The 9,399-nt window shown below is 45.2% G+C and overlaps 1 protein-coding gene across 1 annotated transcript in view; it reads left to right on the top strand.

Annotated features, from left to right (window-relative positions):
- Positions 1 to 9,399, top strand: part of dhx36 (DEAH (Asp-Glu-Ala-His) box polypeptide 36) — a 99,750-nt gene that overhangs the window by 46,373 nt on the left and 43,978 nt on the right. Inside the window, exons 13-14 of the mRNA XM_078564333.1 lie at positions 648 to 703; positions 3,235 to 3,299. Coding sequence (XP_078420459.1) covers positions 648 to 703; positions 3,235 to 3,299 — 121 coding nt within the window. The remainder of the gene's footprint in view (positions 1 to 647; positions 704 to 3,234; positions 3,300 to 9,399) is intronic.

Genomic DNA, 9,399 nt, shown 5'->3' with positions numbered 1-9,399 from the left:
AGGCCTACCTTAAACAGGTTGGATGGAATGTAATCACACAGAATTCATTCTGTTTCCATGAATTCTGTCAGTTCCATAATCATAATAAGAGCGCGTCTTTCTCTTCCATTATTTCGATAGGGGCAATACATTTTCAGTTTATTATGTATTCATTTAAACACTGACCTGCCACTGGCATTTCAAGATCTGCAATTAAGTTTAGCAAACTCAGTCAGTGCAATACATTTCCTTGGGGATGCAGAACAGGCTTATCATTTTAAAACACATTTCACAGCATGGCACTAAGGTATATATGAGCCAAAGAGTGTGAATGTAGTTAGAATACAGCTCAACAATGATCTCATTAAATGGCAGAACAGGCTTGAGGGGTTGACTTGCTGTCTGCTGCTCCCCTGCACCTATAATTCATGTAATGCTAAATTATGATACACTTGTGGAAAGTCCATGTTGGTGATCGCGCTGCTCGTAGAAACTCCCATTTTGTATTGGTGCATTGTATAAATGTTGGCGCGCACATTTGGGGGTCTTAGTGCCACAGCATTATAGTCTTTTTTTAATGAATTTGTTGAATCAGATGTCTAAATATCTATATAATGTTGGGAAGAATTGCTTTTTAATTCACTAATATTTTATTGCTCCCTCCCCAGATCGTTTTGTGATTATTCCTCTTCACTCTCTCATGCCTTCGGTGAATCAGACAGAGGTATGGTAGACTACAGTAAATGTTACTGACCTACATAATATCTACATTTTCTCACCACTTAAGCAATTATTTCAAAGGTTTAAAAAGCCCGTTTATCTTGGTGATGAATTTTTTTTTTTGTCCATCTGTGACTAATTTGCGGTTCAAAACCACTATTTTGTTGCTGTTCTCAGTTCAAGGCCATCTGGAGCAAACATAGATCCTCAGCCTGCCATCTAGTCCACCGTACCGGTGGTGGCACTCTCCTCCGGGTCTTTCCCCATAGACCTGCAATCTTGACCCCTTCAAACGTGTATCCACTTCTCTTTTACAATCTATTGGATGTGCTTCCACCACTCCTTTTAGGCAGCGCATTCCAGATCATCACAACTCACTGTGAAAAATGTAAATGCATTGGAGGCGGTTCAGAGGAGGTTCACTAGATTGATACCTGGAATGAGCGGGTTGCCTTATGAGGAAAGGTTAGGCAGGCTGGGCTTGCTTCACTGGAGTTTAGAAGAGTGAGGGGTGACTTGACTGAAGTACATAAGATCCTGAACGGTATTGACAAGGTGGACTGTGGAAAGGACGTTTCCTCTTAATGTTGAGTCCAGACCTAGGGAGCACTATTTTAAAATTAGGGGTCGACCTTTTAGGACAGAGATGAGGAGAATTTTTTTTCTGAGGGTTGTGTGACCTTGGAACTCTCTGCCTCTGGAGGCGAAGTCACTGAATATTTTTAAGGTAAAGGTAGATAGATTCTTGTTAGGCAAGGGAATCAAAGGTTACCGGGGCAGACGAGAATGTGGAATTCGATACACAAACAGATCAGCCACGATCTTTAATGAATGGCGGAGCAAGCTCGAGGGGCTGAATGGCCTACTTTTCCTATTTCATACCTTTGTAAAAAAAAAGTTTGCCAGCCACCTTAAATCTTGTTGAAAAGCAGAATACCGCAGATGCTGAAAATCTGAAATAAAAATAGAAAATGCTGGAAATACTCAGCAGATCAGGCAGCATCTGTGGTGAGAGAAACAGAGTTAACATTTCAGGTCGGTGACCTTTCATCAGACCTGAATCATTAACTCTGTTTCTCTCCCCACAGTTGCTGCCTGACCTGCTGACTATTTCCGGAATTTTCTGTTTTACATTAAGTTTGCCTTCTGGCTACTGTCCCTTCTTCTATTGGAAACAGCTTTTCTCTATTTACTCTGTCAAAACAGTTCGTGAGTTTGACCACTTCTATGTTAGCCTTTTCCCCTCTGCTATGGGGAAAATAAGGGAGTGGAATTAATTTGATAGCTCCTTGAAAGATCCGACGCTGGTATGACAGGCTGAGTGTTCCCTTCCTGTGCTGAAAGTTTCTAGTCAGTGTCTGTGGCTTTTGTTTTTGCCATGTATATTCTTTAGTGCATCTTAAAGCTTGTTTGCCCTATGGCCATGTGGGATTCCCTTTGCATTTATACGTGTTTCCTCCACATTCTGCTCATTAAACAGGTGGTGCAATGGTGTAATTTATTGCTGTGCCAGAGACCTATGTCCTGCACAGTGGAACCTGATATGTAAGGTAACATTTCACACTGCGCAAAGTGGTCTCTTAGAGCAGAGTTATTGCTTGTTGGAGGGACACTGCTTTAAGTGGCCCTGTATCATGCCCATAAATGCAGGTCTTTAGCTGTTAGTGGCTGACTGAATAAAAGCAAATAATTTCCATATTCCGTTAGATGCCAGCATTGCCTCCATTATACAAATTGTTACTGAACAATATTGGAACAAGGCTGCTTGTGCATACTTATTGATCTTACTTTTTCAAATTGAAAGCATAGAAATCTATAAGTGATGACGAAGATTGGCTCAGGGGCTTCCTTTAATATTGGATGATGAACTGTCATTGCAGTTTCCTGCAGGGAAGATGATTGCGAGCGATGCCTTGTCTTTCATGTGCCAACGAGAAATGAAAGGGCACTTGCCCACAGAATGGTGACATGGATAAAAATCTCCAAGAAAACTTGCTCAGCCCACATAAACAATGAGACAAGAATCACAATTATATATTTTAAGCTTCAGCTTGTCTGTTCTCAAAATCTCCGTGAGAAATGTACCTGGCCCCTTTTGTCTTGTAATTGGCACAGAGCTCACGCTGATCTGTAGGTAACAAAGCATGTGCCCTAAGCTCTTTGTGTTAGAAGCCTCTTCTGTATAAACTTGCAAAAAAATACTGCTCTGAATAAGAATGAAAATTGTATGCCCTCTTAATGCGAATATAAGGCATATTTGTTGGTCAGCAAACAAAGATATTTAGCCAGCAAAATCCAGCTTTGTTGCATTTCTCAAACTTATGCAGAAAAAGCCAACGACTATCATTTTCTGACTAATAATTATGTCTCTTTAGCTTCAAGCATTAGTAGAAGAAATGATTGAATCATCCGAAACAGTGAATCCTATTTCTGATTACTTCACTTTACGATTAAATTGTATGCTGTCAGCAGGTAATGGTTTGACTGTTGGAAATGCAGGAAACTTGGTATAATTTAGCATGGTTATATTCTCAGGTTTTCAAGAAGCCACCTCCAGGAGTTCGCAAAATTGTAATTGCTACCAACATTGCGGAGACAAGGTAATGGAACTTGCATTGTTGCACTCGCGATGGGAGACTTGTTCTGCAAATGATTGTTTTGAAATTCCATTTGTTCAGGCTGAAGTGATGAAATGTTCTGTCCCCTGACAAGTTCCCAAAAATTCCCTCTTAAGTGCTCCCCAAAGTTTTCAGTTTTGCCTCTGAACTTTCATGACGTTTTGAGCACATGGTATTCCCTGGAGTTTTCTCTAGTCTGTTTCTCGGTAAACCTGCCCTAATTCCTCAATCTTCAAGCAATAATGTGTCCGACTCAATCCTTCGACGATACTGAATGTTAAAAAGGTTGAGCCCTATACAGGATACATCTGGTAAAAAGAAAGACTTGTATTTAGATAGGGCTTTTCACAACCACAAGATGCCTCGAGGATATTTGCAGCTCATGACATATCAGTTTCCTTGTTGCTTGGTTTGGGTTTTTATGGGGTAGCTTGGTCACGCTTCAGATTCACATATAACACAGAATGAAGCCATTACATCTGTGCCAGTGCTAGATCTTCAATCAATGTTAACTGCTGTAATAAAAAAGGAAAGCGCTGGAAAAACTCAGCAGGTCTGAAAGCATCTGTGGAGGGAGAAACAGTTAACATTGTGAGTCCAGTACGACTCTTCTTTGGTTCTGAAGCTGCCAGAGCTACTGAGTATTTCCAGCATTTTGTTTTATTTCGGATCTCCAGCATCCACAATATTTTGCTTTTATTTAACTGTTGTAATCTTATCTCCCTGTCTTTTTCCCACATCATGTTTTTTTACATACGAACATATGAATTAGGAACAAGAGCAGGCCCCTCGAGCCTACTCTGCCCTTCAATAAAATCATGGCTTATCTGGTTGTAACCTCAACTCCACATTCCCCCCTACCTCTGATAACCTTTCACCCCCTTGCTTATCAAGAATCTATCCAGCTCTGCCTTGAAAATATTCAAAGGCTCTGCTTCCAACACCTTTTAAGGAAAAGAGTTCCAAAGACTCACGCCCCTCAGGGAGAAAATTTCTCCTTATTTCTGTCTTAAATGGGTGAGCCCTTTTTTAAACAGTAACCCCTAGTGCTGGATTCTCCCATAAGAGGAAACATTCTCTCCGCATCCACGTTGTCGGGACCCCTCATGATTTTGTATGTTTCAGTCAAATTGTTTCTTACTCTTCCAAGCTCCAGTGGATACAAGCCTGGACTGTCCAACCTTTCCTCATAAGACAACTCTCCCATTCCAGGCATTAGCCTAGTAAACCTTCTCTGAACTGTTTCCAATGTATTTGTATCCTTCCTTAAATAAGGAGACCAATACTATACACAGTACTCCAGTTGCTCGGCGAAATTTTCCGTGCCCGCTGGCATAAGGTGTGTTCGGTGGCAAGAGTGGACAATATGGCGAGAAGGCCAAAAGTTGGTTTCATGACGTTGTGAGACCATTTTGTGATCGTCCGCTCAGCCCTCAGATGGTGGGCCGCGTTTCCTGCCATTGGATGTTGGGAACCTCATTGTAATACACCAGCATTTCGCTATAAGATTAACCCGCCAGACTCATCTGCTAATCATGCCGACGTGTTTCACAACAGCATATAAAAGGCGTGCACTTGGCTGGCTGCACTTTGAGGGGAACGCAGAGGTAAGTGCACAGTAACATTGTGAAGCGCTCATGGGGGACACCTGTTGGACTTCTAGGTTGAGGCGTGTTTTCGGGGTGGGGGGGGAGGGTGATGGGGGGCAAAGGCTGTCCTGTGGTTGAGGTGACGTGGGGGGGTGGGGAAGGCTGCCCTGCGGTTGAAGCAACTTTGAGTAGGGGCAGGATCAAAGGCTACCCTGTGGTTGAAGGTAGTGCACAAGCACACGCGGGGCTGGAGGGGGGGTGGTGGTATAAAGTGACCATTCCTCTGCAGCTGAGACAGTTCAGACACAGTCACATTGATCTGATTGGAGTTGGGCTTCAATCTTATCTGCCCACTCAAGCAACGCAGAGGCATCAGAGTGCTACAAAGTGCTCCAGAGCATTTCACTACTTGGGCACCGCCTGCAAAGTAATAACATTCTAGTGGACTGTAGAACAGTTGGAAGACTGCACATGTTGTACAATCTTCTTGCTAAAGTTGGCCATGGAGCAGTCACTGCTGGAGTCACTCTCAGCCCCTTGCGATGTCATCATCCCAGTTTGGACCAGTCTCCCATGCTTCAAGCTAACAGTGCAGCTTTGCAGTGGGTTAGGAGGATGCCTGTGCCTGAGCTGAAAGCACAGCATTCAGCCCAATGGGCAAAACTGCTGCCAATCGGTCAGGTGGAGTGGGGCGGAGGAAAGTGGGGTTTCGGGCAGCCATGCAGTGCACTAATCACTGGCCATCCAAGTGGTGGCCAGCACTCTCCGGGAAGCGTTAAGGGGCCTTCAGACTTAACCAAGAGAGGTTCTGAGTATACCCATGCTAACCCACGCATCTCTGTCTTTCATCCTGCAGGAGGAGCACATCAGGATCATGGAGACTGGTGAACTAGCTGTATGCCTATTGGCAGACAGAGAGTGAAGGCGATAGAGAAGAGAGCCACTAAGGTGGAGCAGCACCCTCTGGAAGAAGGGGTGGCTGGGGCTCCCGCACACGCTGCTGAAGAGCCACAGCGAGCCGTTGCTGGCCGGCACCTAGTTAGACCCAGGGTCTGTAGACACTGCCTTTCACTCCTGCAGATGACCAAGAACCAGTGTCGCTGAAGACTGCACATGTCTTCGCATGACTACACATGCATCATACCTTACAGATAATGTCCCAGACACCACCATCACCCTGTCAACACTGCAAAGTCCTCCTTACTAACATTTGGGGATTAGTGCCAAAATTGGGAGAGCTGTCTCACAGACTAGTCAAGCAACAGCTTGACATAGTCATCCTCACGGAATCATACTTAACAGATAATGCCCCAGACACCACCATCACCATCCATGGGTATGTCCTGTCCCACCAATAGGACAGACCCAGCAGAGGTGGCGGTACAGTGGTATACAGTCAGGAGAGAGCTGCCCTGGGAGTCCTCAACATCAGCTCCAGACTGTATGAATTCTCATGGCATCAGGCCAAACATGGGCAAGGAAACCTCCTGCTGATTACCACGTACCGCCCTCCCTCAGCTGATAAATCGGTGCTCCTCCATGTTGAACATCACTTGCAGAAAAGAAGTCTGATACCTATCACCAAGCAGTGGCTCGGTAGTACCACTATTGACCGATCTGGTCGGGTCCTAAAGGACAAAGCTGCTAGACTGGATTTATGGCAGTTGGTGAGGGAACCAGCAAGAGGGATAAACATATTTGACCTCATCCTCACCAACCTGCCTGCCGCAGATACATCTGTCCCTGACATTGGTAGGAGTGACCACCACACAGTTGTTGTGGAGACGAAGTCCGCCTTCACATTGAGGACACCCTCCATCGTGTTGTGTGTCACTACCACCGTGCTAAATGGGATAGATTTCAAACAGATCTAGCAACTCAAGACTGAGCACCCATGAGGCACTTTGGGCCATCAGCAGCAGCAGAATTCTACTTGAACATCATCTGTAACCTCATGGTCCGGCATATCTGCCACTCTACCATTACCATCAAGCCCGGGAATCAACTCGGGTTCAATGAAGAGTATAGGAGAGCATGCAAGGAGCAGCACCAGACATGCCTAAAAATGAGTTGTCAGCCTAGTGAAGCTATAACACGGGACTACTTGCATGCCAAACAGCATAAGCAGCAAGTGATAGACAGAGCTAACGGATTATATTTAAGCTCTGCAGTCCTGCCACATCCAGTCGTGAACGGTGGTGGACGATTAAACAACTCACTGGAGGAGAAGGCTCCACAAATATTCCCGTCCTCAATGATGGGGAGCTCAGCACATCAGTGCAAAAGATAAGGCTGAAGCATTTGCTACAATCTTCAGCCAAAAGTGCCGAGTGAATGATCCATCTCAGCCTCCTCCAGACGTCCCCAGCATCACAGATGCCAGTCTTCAGCCAATTGGATTCACTCCACATGATATCAAGAAACAGCTGAAGGCACTGGATACTGCAAGGATTATGGGGCCCTGACAATATTCGGGCAAAAGTACTGAAGACTTATGCTCCAGAACTTGCCACACCCCTAGCCAAGCTGTTCCAGTCAGTAAAAAAACTGACATCGAGCTGACTATGTGGAAAATTGCCCAGGTATGACCTGTACACAAAAAGCAGGACAAATTCAACCCAGCCAATTACCGCCCCATCACTCTACTCTCCATAAAGATAAAAGCAAAAAACTGCAGATGCTGGAAATCCAAAACAAAAACAGAAACAGAAATACCTGGAAAAACTCAGCAGGTCTGGCAGCATTGGCGGAGGAGAGCACAGTTGACGTTTCGAGTCCTCATGACCCTTCAACAGAACTAAGTAAAAATAGGAAAGGGGTGAAATATAAGCTGGTTTAGGGGGTTGGGTGGGGGGTGCGTAGTTGTTGGGACAAGCAGCCAGTGATAGGTGGAGATAACCAAAAGATGTCATAGACAAAAGAACAATGAGGTGTTGAAGGTGGTGATATTATCTAAAGGAATGTGCTAATTAAGAGTAGAAGGCAGGACAGACGAGGTACAGATAGCTCTAGTGGGGGTGGGGGAATACTAAAAGGTAGAGATAAACAATGGGTGGAAATACATTTAAAAATAATGGAAATAGGTGGGAAAAGAAAAATCTATATAAATTATTGGAAAAAACAAAAAGGAGGGGGAAGAAACGGAAAGGGGGTGGGGATGGAGGAGAGAGTTCAAGATCTAAAATTGTTGACCTCAATATTCAGAAATGATGCATGATGCCACCACCAAATACATCTTCCCTTCACCCCCCCCCCCACCCCCAGCGGCATTCCGCAGGGATCATTCCCTCCGGGACACCCTGGTCCACTCCTCCATCACCCCCTACACCTCAACCCCCTCCCATGGTACCTTCCCATGCAACCGCAGAAGATGCAACACCTGCCCCTTCACTTCCTCTCTCCTCACCGTCCAAGGGCCCAAACACTCCTTTCAAGTGAAGCAGCTTTTCACTTGCACTTCCCTCAACTTAGTCTACTGCATTCGTTGCTCCCAATGCGATTTCCTCTACATTGGAGAGACCAAATGCAGACTGGGTGACTGCTTTGCAGAATACCTTCGGTCTGTCCGCAAGCATTACCCAAACCTCCCTGTCGCTTGCCATTTCAACACTCCACCCTGCTCTCTTGCCCACATGTCTGTCCTTGGCTTGCTGCATTGTTCCAGTGAAGCTCAACGTAAACTGGAGGAACAGCACCTCATCTTCCGACTAGGCACTTTACAGCCTTCCGGACTGAATATTGAGTTCAACAATTTTAGATCTTGAACTCTAGAGCTATCTGTACCTTGTCTGTCCTGCCTTCTACTCTTAATTAGCACATTCCTTTAGATAATATCACCACCTTCAACACCTCATTGTTCTTTTGTCTGTGACATCTTTTGGTTATCTCCACCTATTACTGGCTGATTGTACCCCCCCCCAACTTAAACCAGCTTACATTTCACCCCTTTCCTATTTTTACTTAGTTCTGTTGAAGGGTCATGAGGACTCGAAACGTCAGCTGTGCTCTCCTCCGCCGATGCTGCCAGACCTGCTGAGTTTTTCCAGGTATTTCTGTTTCTGTTTATGTTTTACTCTACTCTCCATCATCAGTAAAGCAATGGAAGGGGTCAGCAGCAGTGCTATCAAGCGGCACTTGCTTAGCAATAACCTGCTCACTGATGCCCAGTTTGGGTTCCGCCAGGACCACTCAGTTCCTGACCTCATTCCAGCCTTGGTTCAAACATGGACAAAAGAGCTGAACTCCCGAGGTGACGTGAGAGCAACTGCCCTTTACATCAAGGCCGCATTTGACCAAGTGTGGCATCAAGGAGTCCTATCAAAACTGGAGTCAGTTGGAATCGGGGAAAACTCTCCACTGGTTGGAGTCATATCTAGCAAAGAAGGAAGAATGTTGTGGTTGTTGGTGTTCAGTCATCTCAGCTCAAGGACATCAGTGCAGGAGTTCCTCAGGGTAGTGTCCTCATCCCAACCATCTTCAGCTGCTTCATCAGT

This window comes from Cetorhinus maximus, chromosome 19 (genome assembly GCF_964194155.1).
Source record: "Cetorhinus maximus chromosome 19, sCetMax3.hap1.1, whole genome shotgun sequence".
Taxonomy (NCBI): domain Eukaryota; kingdom Metazoa; phylum Chordata; class Chondrichthyes; order Lamniformes; family Cetorhinidae; genus Cetorhinus; species Cetorhinus maximus.
This window is presented reverse-complemented; position numbering and strand designations above follow the sequence as displayed.